The following is an 18,145-nucleotide window of genomic DNA, read 5'->3' as shown; positions in this document are numbered from 1 at the left end:
AAATAAAAATGTTAACGACTATTGGAATACTATCCTGGTTTTATTCACTTTATTTTAATTATTAACATTGCTTATATTATAATATCATGCAAACATCCATTTTAAAAATGTTATTAAATCTTTCTGGCAACCAACTAGTCTGCAAACTCTCATAGGTCACCATATCCAAACCAACCAACAAGACTCCATTTATAGATGTAATTAAATTAAAACGATCTGAGCAAACAAAAAGTATATTAAAACATTAGTGAGCAGTCAGATAATATACATATTATATTACCCAAATCTAATTAGATAGAATGGATTAGGTCACAGGGATCATGGAGCAAGCTAAGTAGTGTTCAACACAGCAATAGGAACTGGAAAGGTTTGGGATAGGATAGGAACTTGGTTTGTTTGGCCCCCTCCAACTCAAACAGAAGAGCTCCTCGCCTTCGGATACAAACAGAACAACAAGAAAAGGCAAGGGGGGATGTCTTTTCAACCAATAATAAAGTCTTGATTTGAAACAAAAAGATCCCAACAAGGATCCCAGTTTTGGCGTTTAGAAGATGCCTTCTTCAGGGGACACTTTGGTGAAAACAAACGCAGGGTCAATAAAATGAGCAATGGGAAGATCCGTTTGCAGGCAGTCTCCACTATTCTGAACGCTGAATTGTTAATGTTCTTCATGGCCAGTTCATTGTCTTTCCTATTAGGTACTGGATGCACTCTTAGACCACTTTTCAGAAACACTTGAATTGATGACAGCTGGAAGTGAAAATACTGGATCAGAAAGCAAGGTAAATACATTGCATTTTATAGTTTATATTTTAGGAAGGCCATTTTCAAACCTACAGGAAGCTTGAGGTCTATGGATCCATTGTACCCATGTGCATACAAGCTTGTTTTTCAAGAGAAACAAAAGTATTCTGCCATAAAAATGTTTTTCATTATTGTCTTCATAGATGATAATTTAATAATAGATGCCTAGATTAATTGGGCGGGATTTTTTTTCTCTATTTTATGAAGACATATTGATACACAAATCCTACTGAAATCATGCCTTGATTGAAGATATGGTTATAATGCATGTGCGTGCATATTTTATTAAAGTAAATTGTGATGGCACCATTACTCCACCTTATCTCTACTCATGAGCACACCAACCTTAACATTACGTACCAGCTTACATGGAACATATTTTTAGACATGGCCTAATTTTATTAGAAGCCTTTTCTGCACACACATCAGCTTTTTACATGTGGAAAAGATTAGTAACATACCTTAATGGTTAAATAAGCATAATGAGAACCAACGAAGCCCAGTTCAAATCTAAATGCAAGTCACTTAGAACCCATTTAATAAAACTTAGCATGCACTAATAGATATTAGACACTAGTGTGCCACGGTGAGATTCTGGCTGTGCCGAGAGACACTAGCGAGGAGAAGAGGTGCTGGCTGACTACTTATAGAACATGCCTCTCACCACGAGAGACACATCCTGTAGTCGGCCAATGCTGGCGCCTCTCCTCCTTCAGCACCATCCCATTGGCGTAGTGATAGCAGGCTCAGGGCCCCATCTGGAGGGCCTCCGTGCATGCGTGGACGTCGACATGATGATGTCACACATGCGCATGACATCATGTCGACATCTGCACATTTCTGGATGCCTTGCAGCCATGGCCCCGAGTTTAGTATGCTGTGACTACAAAAAGTTTGTGGGACACTGCTTTAAATGCTGCATGTCCTATTTCATCTATGGGCCATGTGGCACTTAGCACATGCTAAGCTTTAGTAAAAGAGTCCCTTAAGGAGTAATTCTATAACTGGGCATTTCCGTTTAAGTACCCCAAAGCCATACAGTAGCAGCCTATTCTAGAAAGGCACCTTGGTTCTGTTATAGAATGTTATCATAATCTGGTATCAGGACACCTATCATCTATGTAAACACACATGCCAGGACCTGGATTGGCCACTGTTGGAAACAGGATACTAGGCTTGATGGATTTTCCATCTGTCTCAGTATGATGACACCTGAATGTAGCAGCAAGGCGCGTAACAGTATTATATAAGTTACATGCATGTATGCTAGTATTCTAAACATTTACGCATTTGATACACACATAAATGTTAGTGCCTAGTTTATAGAATTGCTCTTCTAATCCTTCATTTCCTCAAGGTAGAAACTTCAAAACATCAGGAAATACTATTTCATGGAAATGATGGTGAATGTCTGGAACGCCCTTCCTGTGAGAATGGTTGAAACAAAATAGCAGTAGAATTCAAAAACTTATGAGATAAACAGAGGGGATTCTTATATACCAAAAGGATGGATTCAAATTAAAATGTAAATGGCCTTCACACTTTAAACAAGACATGGAGGGATATAACTACTGCTACTTATCACTTATGTAGTGCTGAAAGGCATATGCAGTGCTGTACATATTGACATTTATAGATGGTCCTTGATCAGAAGAGCTTACAATCTAACTTGGACAGACAGACATGACATATAGGGTTGGGGATGCAGAACCCAAGATGAAGTGGCAGTTACAACCCTGAATAAGGCATAGAGAGATGCAACCTATACAGAGCAGTAGATACAACTCTAACCACTTTACTGAACAGATTAGATAGATCATACTGGTCTTTATCTGCCATCATTTACTATGTAAGCCCTCTGAGCTCAGGAAAATATCTGCAGTACCTGAAATTAACTCAGCTTAAAGTACAGCTAAATAATACCACCCTTCGACAAACCTCAAGGTGGTTTACAATTTAAAAATACAGAAAGAAAATTTTCCATTAAAAGATAAGGGAGAGAAAAAAAATCTCAGTCTGACACAGAACTGCACGGCAAACCCAAAAAAAAACCACTGTGGAGAGACGATGTTACTGAATTGGGCTTTATTTTAAAAAAATATATAAAAAAATTAACATAGCAATCCACATGGAAACCTTAAGGAGCTTAGAGCATTGGACCCAACATAGTCTGTGTTTTGACAGTGGCCAAAAGTGGTCACCATCTTTCACATCTTCACTCCACCATTTATGTACACACTCTTTCACAGCTCCTTTATCTTTTTACGTTTTACATATCACCAGTCACCTTCATATCTACCGCATTAGTGTATTATACTGCACTGCTGCATGATTCCACATGATTCACCAATACACAAGCTGTTTCTATTTTATACATATCATTACATTGTTACACCATCATTTTTAGGACCCCTGAAGAAGACTCTACTGTTGAAACACAGACCCTGTTGGGTTCAACGCTCTCAGCGGACTAGGTCCTTAAGGTTTTTATGTCGATTGCTATGTTGATTTTTTAATATACATTTTTTAATAAAAGTTCAATTCAGGAACATTGTCCACAGTGGGGGTTTTTGGTTTCTCTTGGACTTTTTTCTCTTTGGATTTTCCAGGGTCAATTTCTTTGCTCTTGTTACAGACCTACACGGCAGCATTCACAGCCATCCTGACCAAACGCCTGAGTAAAAAGAAAACTTTTAAGGAGGGCCCGGAATTTAGAGTAAGACAATTCTGAATGAAGTTTGGGGGAAGAGAGTTCTAGAGTGACTGTACTAAAGCAAAAAAAGCAGCGTGACTTGTGGCAACAAGTCTGGTCATGTGTACTAGAGGCATAGCTAATTGATGAGATGAAGTGAATCAAAGTGAGTGTATTGGCTGGTAGGGGATGGTAAAAGAGGCCAAGGAGAGTGTGGTGTAGCGGTTAGAGCTACAGCCTCAGCACCCTGAGTTTGTGGGTTCAAACCCCATGCTGTTCCCTGTAACCCTGGGCAAGTCACTTAATCCTCCACTGCCCCAGATAGATTATGAGCCCACTGGGACAGATAGGGAAAATGCATGAAGAATCTGTATGTAAACCACTTTGAGTGGGTTGTATAACTACAAAAGGTGGTACACAAGTTTTAATCTTTTCCCCCTCCTCCTCCTTCCTTCCTCCCTCCCCTCTTCCCAAGTAAGAAGGGAATTCAGTGCTTAATGTCTTAAAAGACAATGTGAGTATTTTGTGCTCAATGTGCTATTTTACTGGAAGCCAATGATGATCTTTCAGCAGTGGGGTAACATGGTTGAAGCACCGTGCATGAATAAGTAACCTGATTGAGGTATGCTGAATAATTTGAAGTTTTTTGAGGGACACCAATGGAAGACCTATATAAGCAAGATTACAGTAATCACGTTTTGAAGTAACCAAAGCAATATAGTAAGGTTGCACATGAAGAGTTATCTATGTATGACCGAATAGAATGAACAACTCTGTAGTGCTGGTCAATTTAATAGGCATAGAATGGATCGTGAGAACTACTGATGGAGTAATAGAAGAACCAGAAACCCAGAGAGCAGATGATTTTGTTGGCTTGAAAGTCAACCAATTATCATTTAGCCAGTCATCAATGGAATCCAGACAAGCTTGTAATGATTGAAGATTAGGACTAGAAGAATGTAATCAGCGTAGATATCAAACTCTCTCCTCTAGGCATAAACCTTTTTTGAGTCACCTTCATTCAGTGCTCCAATATACTTAACCCAAATCATTCCTAAATTTTTCCACTTTTCTCTCACAGGACCTCAGCGGCACCACTCCGAGTTCGATATTACTGTCATAGCCCTAAGCTTATATGCCAATTCATCATTGGTCCTTAAATCTGCTTTATTCATAATCTTCTTATATCTCTCTAAATAATCAAAATATGCTTCTTCTTTTTTTTTTTTTTGCTTAGCTTTAAAGCTTTATTAAACTTCAATGTTCCACTTGGTCAGGAGTTAGCGTGTTGTAGATGTAGCATTTTACCTGAAATTATTGGATGAGTAATGCCAGTGGACTCAAGAATATATTGAACAATAGTGGAGAAAGAACTGATCCCTGAGGAACACCACAGTGCAGATTACAGGGAGAGAGACTGATGAAGAATAAGAAACTTTGAATTCTCTATTACTATAGTAATTAGTGAACTACTGCAGGACTTTCCCAGATATACCAAATGAAGCAAGCCAAGAAAGAAATAGTGTGTGACTTACAAGATCAAAGACTGCAGTAAGGTCCAGAGAGATTAGAAGAGTTGCCTTACCCTTGTCAATAGCAGGATAACAGTCGTTCAGAAGAGATGCAATTACTCTCTCTGTGGAATGATGCTTCTGGAACCCAGATTGAGATGGGTGTAAGTAATTAGAAGATTCAACATGTTGTGTCAGTTTTTACAAACCAAAAAAGTTCTAAAAGTTTAGAAAGAAACAGAAAATTTAACACTGGTCAATAAGTGCTAGGAAGAGACAAGTTTAAGGAGTGATTCTTTGAGATTGAAAAAACAATTGCTGTCTTCCATTCATCTGGCTAGATATAAGACTTTTTATAACCATATCTCTAGCAAAAGGAGAGAGACTATATTTTGAGACTGAAAGCCAACGAGAGGGAACTAATGTAAAACACTAGTCATTTTCTTAATAGCAGATAGAGTCTTCTCAAAAGATGAGTGATGGAATAGTAAATTCCGACTAAGATGAGGCATAAACAAATGTAGAGAGTTCTTGTGATGAAGTTGAAGAAACTGTAGCAGATGCCAGTGCCGAAGGAAAAACCTTTCTAAGATCTGTAATCTTGGATACAAAGTATTAGCCAAGTGTTGTGCTGTCAGCAAAGGGCAACTACGAGGGATAGCTAATAAGCCAGATAAATGTTTGGGTAAAGAAAACAGTTGCTTAGGTTCGTTTGAAGCATTCTTAATAAGTTTAGTGTAATAAGATTGACTGTTTTTAAAGTAGAATGATAACACAATAGTAAGAACGAAAATTATTAAGGTCAGTACTTGCTTTAGTTTGTGTGACATTTACGTTCAAAGGCCCAAAGTTTGCATTTTTGAAGATGACAGTCTGTAAAGAACCATGGCTGCCTGTGTGACTATACTGAGAAATGTTGAACTAGAATAACTTGTGAAAAAGAGATTTTAAGAACTAAGGCCCTGATTCTCCAAAGTGCATCCCGATTTTAGGCGCCCTACAGCTGTCTAATCAGCCAATCGGGATGCACGTTTAAAAAAAAAAAAATGCTCCCTAGGCAAGCCTGAAGGCACCTCCGGGAGCCTAGGGAGACCCGCAAGATGCCTAAGCTCGTCTAAGGGCCTTAGGCGGGCCTTAGGCTGAACCTAGGCGGCCCTACGCGTCTCCCTAGTAGAGGAGAAGCTTGAAATGTAGGCCAGCAAAATGCTGGCCTACATTGTAAGTAGACGCGGCCGCTATACTTATCGCGGCAAGGGATCTCTCTGCCGCTATAAGTATAGCGGGCCGCAGCCCCCTGACCAGAAGGATGCCCAAACCCTCTGCCCGAAGACACCCCCCCCTCACCCCCCGACACTACCGACCGCCCCCCCCCCCCCCGACATTACCGATCCCCCCCCGACAATATCGATAGCTGGCAGGAGGGTGCCCAATCCCTCCTGCCCAAAGACGCACCCCCCCGCCGCTAACCCCCCCCAAACCTCCACTCCACCAAACCTGTTCTTGGAAGGGTCTTGCACGTCTTGAGCCGGCAGGCACGCCTCGTCGAAATGAAGCGGGCCCGCCCCTTCCCAGCCCATCCCGCCGAAGCCTAAGGCCAGATTGGCCCAGGCTCTAGAAGCCTGGACCAATCAGGCCTTAGGCATAGCGGGTCCGCCCATCCCCACTAAGTCTAAGGTCTGATTGGCCAATCAGGCCTTAGTGTAAAGCAATTTTTTATTGAAGCAAAAAGAACACTGTAAAAATACAATCATGTGAAAAGAGTAACAAATCCCCCCCATCCCCCCACCCCAAACCCTACTCCTCCCCAACCCACCCCCAACCAACACCATCCAAGCGGGAGAAAGAAGAAGCACGAAAATGCCAGCCCAGAACCAGCAGCATCCCAACCCCGTGCTACTAGGGAGGCTCAAGCAGCAAAGGCCACAACATCATGCAAACAGAGCTCTGTACTCTGATGAGCCCTGAGAGGAACACTAGCCCCCCTACCTCCACACCCAGTAAAACACGGAAAAACAAAAATTAAAGAAATAAAACTAAAAATAAAAAGTAATAAATAAAGAAATTGAAAAGAACAACCATGGCCGGGGAGGGGCATCCACGGGTCCACACACCCACCGCCTAGAATAGCTCAAATCTGCAACCTATTAAGAATTAAGCTCCGACTTCTTGGGGACAGGGAAGAAATATAGGGCCTCCAGACACGCAGAAATAATTTTTTGTGTCGCAAGGAACCATGCACCTGACTCTTCTCAAGGAACATTAAAGCATGCAGCCTATTGCGCCATGCCCAATACGCAGGAGGATCTGCGGACACCCACTCAGTCAATATGACCTTTTTAGCCACCAAGCCCGCCTTCCTCAAGAATAAATTGCCGACTCCCCGCGGCAGACGAAAAGCCTCAAATTTATCTAAGAGAAACCCCACCGGAGTAAGCGGGATGGAACACCTCAACACCGCCTCCAAATACCGGACCACCCGCCTCCAGAAAGACTTAACTACCGGACATCCCCAAAAGGCGTGAAAAAAGGACTTCGGGGAGGCGGCACATTTCTCACAAAGGTCCGAGTCAGCCAAACCAGAATGAAACAGTTGGACCCTCGCGAAATACGCCCTATGGAGCACCCGAAACTGGCACTCCCTAAGGTCAGCGGAAACAGAAAGAGTCGGGATCCGACGAATAAGGACGCCCACATCCAAATCGTTCAGGGGAAGGCCTAAGTCCGTGGCCCAACGAGCGCACAAGAGGGCCCAAGAGCGAGGCTGGGACAACAAGCAAAGCGCCTTATGGAGCGCCGACACAGAAAGCCCGCCTTCATCAAAACCAGCAAAAAAGGAGCGAAGCCTAGCACCCAAACCAAGCCGCAAGCCCTCCGGCCTCAAGGAACGAATATAATGGTCCAATTGCATATAGGCAAAATAATCCGAGTCACAAATCCCGTGTCGAAGCAGCAATGCCGGCCAAGAAATGAGAGTCCCATCCCCGGTCAGTACATGTTCCAAAGTAGTCAAACCAAGCAGAGCCCAGCGTCGAAAGGAAGCTGAAGAGCGGCCGGGCAGGAATTGAAGGTTCCCTTGCAAAGGCAACTGATCAGACACCCCCGGTTTGTCTCCCAGGCGCTGCACAAACATCTTCCAAGTATCCCGCAAAGAGCACAACAAAAAACTAGAACGCAACGAGGAAGGAAGAGCCGATCGAGGCGCATGCAGTAAAGAAGATAACTGCCAAGGATGATAGTACGCCCGTTCATAATCCCAGCACGTATACATCCCTTGTTCCAAAATCCAATCACCAATATACCGGAGGAGGCAAGCCAGATTATAAGTCTGCAGGTCGGGAACACCCATGCCGCCCCTCGACCAAGACCCTATCAAATGTTGAAACTGCATCCGCGGTTTCCTCCCATTCCAGAAAAACCTCGATAGGAGTCTATGAAGCTCCCGAATGTCCTTCCTCAACAAACGAATGGGCAACAACTGTAGAACATACAGCCACTTTGGGAAAATAACCATATTGAAAAGATGGATGCGACCATGCACCGATAGGGGAAAAAACCTCCAGCCGTCTAGCCGCCGACGAGTATAATCAAAAAGCATTTGTAGGTTAGTCTGCTTAAGGGAAGCAACCGAAGCCGTCAGTTGAATACCCAAGTACCGAAAAGCACCAGGCGCCCAACGCAACGGGAAGCTCCCCGGCCAAGAGTCCCGAACCTCAGGAGACGTCGGAAGGGCCAAGGACTTATCTAAATTCAACCGAAACCCGGAGAAGTCCCCATATTCGGCCATCACCATTAAAAGAGCAGGTAACGAGGCAACCGGATTAGTAAGATGCACAAGGAGGTCATCCGCGAAAGCCGAAATCTTAAAAGACTCCCGACCAATACGAACCCCACAAATATCTGGGTTATGGAGAACATCCCGAATCAATGGGTCCATGGTAAGAACAAACAAAAGAGGAGATAAGGGACATCCCTGTCTCGTGCCCTGCCGGATATCAAACGACTCAGAGAGTATACCGTTAATCCAAAGCGCAGCCGTGGGGGAAGCATACAGCGCTCCAATCGCCTCCAGGAAGAACCCCTCAAAACCATAATGTCGCAACGTATCAAACAGGAAGCGCCACGAAACCCTATCGAAAGCCTTCTCTGCATCAAAACTGACCAACAGGGAAGGCTCCCGACGAGATGCAACAAATTCCAAGGAAGTCAAAAGACGGCGGATACTCCTAGTGCTATGTCGGTTTCGGACAAACCCAACTTGAGAGGCCTCCACCAGGTCCGGAAGAACACGAGCCAATCTGTTAGCCAGGATTTTTGCAAAAAATTTGGCTTCCAAATTGAGAAGAGAGATCGGGCGATAAGAACCAGGCAAAGTAGGATCCCTGCCAGGCTTCAACAACACCACCATGTGAGCCTCACGCAATGACGGCGGCAAAGACCCCCGTTCTACATACACAGTAAAGGTAGAGGCCAAAAGAGGGGTGATCTCCACTGAAAGCATTTTATAAAATTCCGCTCGAAATCCATCAGGACCCGGAGCCTTCCATAACTGACTAGACTGTATTGCCAGAGCCACCTCGTCAGGCGAAATGGGCGCATTCAGACTCTGGAGCTGAGGAGCAGTCACGCGTGGCACAGGCACATTGTCCAGATAAAGAGCACTCGGTAGAGACGGCTCAGCGGGCTGCGAGTACAACTGCCGGTAAAATGTACGAAAAACCTCAACTATTCCAGCATCCGAGTGAACCAATCCTCCCCCTTCCCCCACCACCCGCAACACCCTACGAGGACCGTCCGCAGCACGCACCAAATTAGCCAAAAGCCGTCCTCCCTTATTCCCGTGTAAATAAAATTTGCGACGAAAATATTGTAAAGAGCAGGAGGCTCGAGCCTGTAGCAACTCGTTCAAGGAGGTCTGGGAAGCCAACAAATTGCTACGGCGCCGAGGAGTCGGGTTACACGCATACCACATCCGGTCTGCCCTCACCTGTTTTTCCAGGCGTAAGATCTCCCTGTCCCGAGCCTTCTTCCGGAAACTGGCATACGCAATAATTTCCCCACGTAGAACAGCCTTAGCCGCGTCCCAGAACAAAACAGGGTTATCCAGATGAGTCGCGTTGTGGAACTTATAGTCTGCCCATTTCTGAAGCAGATGATCAGAGAAACCAGGATCCGTGTAGAGCGCCGGTGGAAACCGCCACCTCCTAGATCCCCCCGCGTCCAACCCGAAGTCCAAAACACACCAAACAAAAGCATGATCAGAAACACAATATGGGCCAATCCCTGCAGCTCTCGTGGAAGAAAAAAGAACAGAAGACAAAAGCCAATAATCGATCCGAGACTGAGTTCCGTGAGCCCGAGACAAATGAGTGTAGTCGCGGTCCCCAGGATGCAACGTGCGCCAAACGTCCACCAGGTCCAAAGAGGAACAAAGATAAGGAATACCTTTGGAAGAATCCAAACGGTCTTGGGGGCGGGGGTCCGATTTATCCAAACTGGGGTCATGAACAATATTAAAATCACCCCCCAGCAACAAAGGTAATCCAGAATATGTGCTCAGCGCCTTGAACAAACGAATGTAGAACGCTTTGTCATAAACATTCGGCGCATAAATATTACAAAGGAGAAGAGACGTTCGTGCCAAGGTAATGTGGGCCAATACAAATCGGCCAGACAGGTCCGCGTAAACCCCCTGAACTGCCGCGTCTAAGGTCTTGCGAAGGAGAATAAGCACTCCAGCCTTACGGCGCACCGCGGCCGCACCCACCACCTTCCCCACCCACCAACGAGCAAATTTGTCATGTTCCTGAGAGGTCAGATGTGTCTCCTGCAAAAAGGCAATATCTGCCTTGTGGCGATTCAGGGTTTGCAAAATTTTTTGGTGCTTAATGGGGGAGGTAACCCCGCAAACATTCCAAGATACCAATTTAACCATCAGACGTCAAAAGGACCCAAAAGGAAAGAAACTCCTGAGCACGAGTGAAGGGATGGTGGGACCGTCCCAGCCTACAGGCCCACCAGAACCCCAACTCCATCCAAGCAGGTGAGCAGCACCCCCGAGAGCCCACCGGAGCGGCAAGCCCGGAGAGCCCCCCCCCCCCCCCGGCCAATCCTCTGCACCATGGCTACCAAAGAAAACCTAAAGCAAACAAACAAAAAAAAACATAACATCAAACCAGACAAGGAAAAATTCAAACAAAGAAAACCATCCCCCTCCCTTCCCACCCATCCAACCCCCCCCCTCCTGACCCTCATAGGGACAGCCCCCATACCCCCCCCAAAACACCTGTGTCCCAGAGGACCCGCTAGGGTTGCCCCAAGCCCCCCAAACCCCTCCCGCACTCCCAAAACTAGAACTAGAACACAGAGAGCTCCCCCGCCAAATGCCCCCCATAACTGACCGCCCCCCATTAGCCAAGCTGTTCTATACAAAAAGGAACACACCCCCCGACCTGCAACCACACATCGGAAAGCCCCAGGAATTATCAGCCGAGGGCCAGCCATGGGTGGCCCGCGACCCAACCCAAGTCTCAACGGATCCCCTCCAGTCAAACCCCAAATCCACACCCTCCCCTCAAGCGAGCAATCCCAAGAGTGCAACAGGAACCAAACAGGAAATCGGGATCGCCCGCTCCCACCCACCCAGCTACACAGACACATCGCCAGACAACCTTCCCACAGACATACCAAGTCCCAACAACAAATCCCTCCCGAAACACACTGTCAAGCAGTCAAAAACCCCCAAGGAGTGAAGCTCCACAAAGACGGCTGAAGTCCAATCCAAAGTCCAGAAATTAGGCAATGTGCAGGTGGCAGGTCTCTCGAGCCCAAAGGAGTGTCCTCCTGCCTCCTGAAACTCCAGGGCCAGCGGCAAACCAGAGAAGAGGGAGCCACGTAGAACTAGGAAGGGCAAGAGCCGGCGCACCCTCCAGGCAGGAAGAAAACTCAGCAGACAGCAAAGCAGAGACCACCCTGGACACCGAAGCAGGCCACAATCCTTCCAACCAAAGTGACATGGGACTACTACCCCAAAACCCGCAGGAAACTCAAAGTCAGCAAGCCATCAAAAAGCTCGATTAAGGAAGCGATCCTCAGCCGGAGCCAAGAGAACATCACGGAGCTGCAGAGCTGGTAGACGGAGTAGCCATCTGTGCCACAAATCGCGTGGCATCCTGCAGATGGTCAAAGAAATGCGGCTTCCCTTCATAAAAGATCTTGAGCTTGGCAGGATACAGCAAGGCGAACTGCACATGTCTGCGGTGCAGATCCGCGCAGAGAGAAGAATAGGCCCGACGCTGACCGGATACCCTAGGAGAATAGTCCTGGAAGCAGAGAACTCGGTGATTATCATACAGGAGCGGCCCCTTCTGACGGATGGCGCGAAGAATCTCCATCGTATGCACATAGTTGAGAAGTTTAAAGATCACCATTCTCGGTTTTTCTGAAGGGGCACGTTTAGGCCCTAGCCGGTGCGCCCGCTCAATCCGGAGAGGTCCCGCCCCCGAGCCCAACTCCAAAGACTCGGGCAACCAGCGCTCCAAGAATTCTCTGAGCTCCCCCTCAGTGATGGATTCCGGCAGGCCAACCAGCCGCAGATTCCCCCGGCGCGAGCGATTCTCAATGTCATCCAGCTTATCTTCCAGTGTGCTAATCCGGGACTGCATATCAGCCTGTGCGGTGGTGACCTGATAGACAGTGTCCTCCAATATGGACACGCGCTGACAACACCCAGCAAACTCCCCTTTCAGGGACTCCAAATGGCCATCCACCACCTCTAGCTTGTCTGTGATAGATTGGAGACGCTGATCTAGAGAGGTCTTAATGGCGTCTTTCACCTCGGAGACAATTGCCTGCAGCCATGCCGAGCTTACCGGAGGTCCCTCCGAGCCCTCCCCCTCCGCCATTTTGGGATCCGCGGGCCTCAATTTCTCCTTCTCCCTCCGGAGCGTCTTAGCAGCCATAAACGCTCAGCAGCGGGAAACTGCAGCAGCCGGTAAAAGCGAGCGGCTCCAAACTGATGTAGGAGCCGGGAGAGGACACTCGTTTGCTGGGGCTAAATGCCGATAACGCGGGAGAGGCTCGGGAGCTCGAGGCACACGCGTCTGCTTCCTAGCTCAGCATCACGTGACCCCGCCAATCAGGCCTTAGACTTAGTGGGGATGGGTGGACCCGCTATGCCTAAGGCCTGATTGGTCCAGGCTTCTAGAGCCTGGGCCAATCAGACCTTAGGCTTCGGCGGGATGGGCCAGGAAGGGGCGAGCCCGCTTCATTTCGACGAGGCGTGCCTGCCGGCTCAAGACGTGCAAGACCCATCTAAGAACAGGTTTGGTGGAGTGGAGGTTTTGGGGGGGGTTAGCGCCGGGGGGGGGTGCGTCTTCGGGCAGGAGGGATTGGGCACCCTCCTGCCAGCTATCGATATTGTCGGGGGGGGGGGGGTCGGTAATGTCGGGGGGGGCGGTCGGTAGTGTCGGGGGGGTGGTCGTTAGTGGGGGGGGCGTCTTCGGGCAGAGGGTTTGGGCACCCTCCTGGTCAGGGGGCCGCGGCCCGCTATACTTATAGCGGCAGAGAGATCCCTTGCCGCGATAAGTGTAGCGGGCCGTGTCTAATCTAACCCGTTTCTCTAACCCGCGTCTGTAACATGGACGCCGGTTACAGAATCGGGGTTTAGTTTAGGCCGATTCTGAATAGGACGCCTCTCCCGGGTGTCCTATTCAGAATCAGGGCCTAGGTGTCTTGCGGGCCTCGCCTTCAATATAGGCGGCCTGCCTGGGGAGCATTTTTTTTAAAAAACGTGCATCCCGATTGGCTGATTAGACAGCTGTAGGACGCCTACAGCTGCCTAAAATCGGGACGCACTTTTAGAGAATCAGGCCCTAAGTCCCAGGTGGAAAACTGGGTGTCAAGGGGTAGCACAGACAGAAGGAAGTGCATCCAGAGAATGAGAAAAGATGAGTAGACAAATAAAATCACCAAAGTGATTTTATTTTCAATTGAAATGTGTGTGTTCTGAGAATTTACATCTGCTGTCTATATTTTGCACTGCTCAGGAAGAAATGCTTTTCTCTCTATTTCTCTGGGTTTGTACTGCATGCAGAGTCTGGCATCTTATGGTTTCACTTGTGGTCCTGTATTTGCATAGGGTTTATCTGTGTTCTGCACGTGTGACCAAGGCCAGGTGTTCTAGTAGGAATGAATGTCATGAAGCGTTAATGATGTCATGGCCCCAACTAAAAAGATATTTGTCAGCTCTCCATCTGCTCTTTTGAAACCAAAATGGCCCTCACCTAAAAATTAGCTAAGACCACCATTGTAGAGCAATATCCCAGAAGCAAAGAATGTATCTGAATTTTGAAATATTCTTCCAAATGCAGCAAATAGTCACGAAACCCAACAAAGGTCCCTTATTTTGCCAAGGATGCATCAGGGTTTCAGAATAGTTTCACAGCAGATCTCAAAGGCAAATCTTGGCATCTCATAATCTAAAATACCATTATTTAAAATCAACCAATTGGGCAGCAGCTAACTCTTTTAAGAATATGTAAGCCAATTGGCCATACAAATAATTATTAATTAATTATTAATTGTTTTCCACATTTCTAGTAGAAAGTAGTCCACTCCACATATGCTTTCATTCCCAACAATTCTACTGTATTAAGTTTAAAGATCTAATACTGTTCAAGTTGCCGTAGCTTGTAACTGATATCTCCTCAGTGTAAAACTATATGATCATACAGTGTAGACCAGTGGTTCCCAAATCTGTCCTGGCAGTAGCCCAGATAATCAAATTTTGAGGATATTTGCAATGAATATTCATGTGATTTATATACATTGCTTCCACTGGATGCAAATTTCTCTCATGCATATTCAGTGAGAATATCCATAAAGCCTGACTAGCTGGGGTTTTCCCAGGACTAATTAAGGAACCACTGGTGAAATCTATCAAAAGAATACTGACTTGCCATATTGGACCAAAGGTTCTTCTATCTTTTCCCTAAGTATACAATGTCGATGCTCATTAAAACGAATTCAAAAGGTCTAGGAGTTTCTCCCACATAAAGTAGCAGATTTGGATATTGTATTAGATATATCACTTGTGTAGAAGTGAATGCAGTACAAAGTATAAATTTGATCTAACCTTGGATCCTTTATATGATCACTAGTGTTTTAGCCCGTTACATTTGTTACAATAACAGGTGCTAGAAAAGCCTCACCTATATCCTGACCCTGACCACACCCATGGCCCTCCATCTGGCCTCCTGGACCCCCATTACTTACCCGAGGCGGTCCTGACGTACCAACTCCTCCTCCCTCAGTGCCCCAAAGCAGCAGCGGTGCTACCATTTCCATCTCTCCCTTTCCCCCTTTCACATCCTCTCTGACCCTGTTGCACCCCTTTTGCCATCTTTCCCTTTCCTGTTCCCTCCGTCCTTCCCCAAGGCCATCTTTCTCTCTCCTGCTCCCGTTGTACAGACAGGCAGCCTTGAATGCTTGCAGGGTCTCCTGGAGTATATTAGGGGGGGATAGATTCTGTAAAAGTACAGAATTACCAGTGCTTTTTCTATTTTTTTGTGAGCTACCTAGTCTCCAGGGTGACAATTCTTCATTCAGGGCACGCGTCTGCCGGCCATTCCTCTGGCCGTGTGCCTGCTTCCCCCAAACTGGAAACAGGAACTGCAGTCGGAGGCGGGAAGGCGCCGATGTGGGCTGACAAAACGAAATCCAAATCCTGCGCTGGCCATTCTTCCGGCCGCGCGCCCGCTTCCCCCAAACCAGAAACAGGAACCGCAGTTGGAGGCAGGAAGGTGCCGACGTGGGCTGACAAAACGAAATCCAAATCCTGCGCCGGCTCCGGTCCTGCCAGACCATTTTGCTCAGGCCGCTTTGGTGGACTGGATGGAGGAACTGTAGAGTAGGGAGGCCGGCACTTTGCAATTTCTCTTCCGGCCACTGGCACTGGTAAGCGCGCATGCGCACTCCTGCCGCCACGGACCTACTGATCACAGATCAGAGATCACAGAACACGCAGGTAAGAGTGTGCAAGTGCTGCTAGGATTTTATTATATAGGATTTTTTTCATGGGAATAGGGCAAATTAAATAATGTCTGCATTTGTGTTCAGTAGGTATTACTTCATGACATGTCCACACATCAGATTTACATAAAAAAATCTTTCAAGCTTTTATTTCTACTATAAGCCATTACACTTTACACTGACAAAAAACTTGTTGACATCCTCACAAGGAAACCGTCAAGAGTTATGAAACCAGCCTAGATAGTGAACCTTCTTCCAAGAAAAAACCAAATCTTGATTCCATATTCCAAAATCCACCAAACAACCAAAAGGATCTGGGCCAAACACCCGGACAATGAAACCAAAACCCACTGGAAAAGCATATCCACCACATACAAAGCTGCCATTCTAGAAGCAAAAAAGACCTACTACTCTCGTCTCCTACAACAAGCCCCTTCTAGATCTAAACAACTGTTCACCCTCACCAACCATCTCTTCACCAACGCCCAAAGGAATAATCATTTCAACCAAACAGAACTCGATAGCGAAACTCTCTCGGACTTCTTCCAGTCCAAAGTACAAAACATCCGAGCTAACCTCGACGTCAACACCAAACCCACTCCTACTCAGCTCCAACCAATTCCATATACCCCCCCTTCCGCCACTCTCTCCCAATTCCATCTAACTACTCATGCGGAGGTCCTCGAAACCCTGAGAGAACTCAAACCCTCCAACACCATCCTCGACCCCTGCCCGTCCAGCCTCCTGCTATCTGCCGGAGACGCCATGGCAGAATCCATCCTCCCCATCATTAACACCTCTCTAACTACGGGAACTGTCCCCCTCAGCTGGAAATCAGCTATTATCAAGCCCACTCTCAAAAAACCCTCCCTTGATCCTAATGAACCTGGCAACTATCGCCCAGTCTCCAACCTCCCAATTGTCTCCAAACTCCTTGAACGAATTGTGCTCCACCGCCTACACCCTTTCATTGAAGAACAAGCTGCCCTATCCCCAGCCCAATCCGGCTTCCGTAAAGGCCACAGCACAGAATCAGTACTCCTTGATATCATCGACGACAGCTGGTCAATACTCGACAAAGGCAATGACGCCCTACTAGTCCTACTTGACCTTAGCGCTGCCTTCGACACAGTTGACCACCACCTACTCACATCTAGACTCCACGACCTTGGAATCAAAGACACAGCCCTCCAATGGATCACATCCTTCCTTCACCAAAGGACCCAAACTGTCCTACTAGGGACACATAAATCTAACCCTAAGCCTATCAAATATGGTGTTCCTCAAGGCGCCCTTCTATCCCCCCTCCTATTCAACCTCTACATCAAACCCGTCATCGATATAGCGCAAAAATATAAAATCAAAATCCACTCTTATGCAGATGACATCCAGCTGCTCCTCCCCTTAGGCGAAAACCGGCCATCCCAAATTGCTAACCTCGAACTCTGCCTCACTGACATGAAAACTTGGATGTCAAACAACAAGCTTCAACTTAACGCCTCCAAAACCGAACTCTTATGGATCAGAAACAAAAACACCAAATACCTACGACCTACACTAACATGGGATTCCACTCTACTAACGGCAGCAGATCAAGTTCGCAGCCTGGGAGTAACCCTAGACGGACACCTATCCCTATCTACCCACAAATCCCAAGTTGTCTCCACCTCCTTCTACTACCTTCGCCAACTGAAAAGGATCAAACCTTACATCTCCACACCAGACCTCGCCCAACTCCTATACGCATATGTCCTCTCCAGAATGGATTATTGTAACTCCCTATTTAATGGACTAACCAAAAATAATATCAAACGCCTCCAACGGGTCCAAAATGCAGCCATCCGCCTCCTACACAACCTCAACTACCACGATTCCATCTCCCCGGCACTCCATGCTGAACACTGGCTCCCAATTAGCCAACGCTGTACTTTCAAAGCCCTGGCAATTGCCCACAAGAGAATCTATTCCACCACCCCCTCCTACATAAAATCCAAGCTTCCCATCTACAACCCCACTCGCACCCTCCGCTCAAAGTCAGAGATACGCCTATGCACCCCCCCCCGGAAGATCCCTGCTCACAGAAACTGCCCACAAACGATCCTACAGCCAC

General features: G+C 46.8%; 1 protein-coding gene across 8 annotated transcripts in view; it reads left to right on the top strand.

The window, feature by feature from the left end:
- PPP4R4 (protein phosphatase 4 regulatory subunit 4) overlaps positions 1 to 18,145 on the top strand; it is a 417,794-nt gene that overhangs the window by 253,402 nt on the left and 146,247 nt on the right. For 5 of the 8 annotated variants that reach the window (XM_033953260.1, XM_033953256.1, XM_033953257.1 and 2 more), the window contains 2 exons: positions 699 to 782; positions 3,440 to 3,520. In XM_033953260.1, the coding sequence (XP_033809151.1) occupies positions 699 to 782; positions 3,440 to 3,520 (165 nt within the window). The remainder of the gene's footprint in view (positions 1 to 698; positions 783 to 3,439; positions 3,521 to 18,145) is intronic. The other 3 variants (XM_033953258.1, XM_033953262.1, XM_033953264.1) reach the window with 1 other exon arrangement.

Source organism: Geotrypetes seraphini, chromosome 7, assembly GCF_902459505.1.
Source record: "Geotrypetes seraphini chromosome 7, aGeoSer1.1, whole genome shotgun sequence".
NCBI lineage: Eukaryota > Metazoa > Chordata > Amphibia > Gymnophiona > Dermophiidae > Geotrypetes > Geotrypetes seraphini.
Note: the sequence above shows the minus strand (reverse complement) of the source record. Positions and strands in the feature narration are given on the sequence as shown.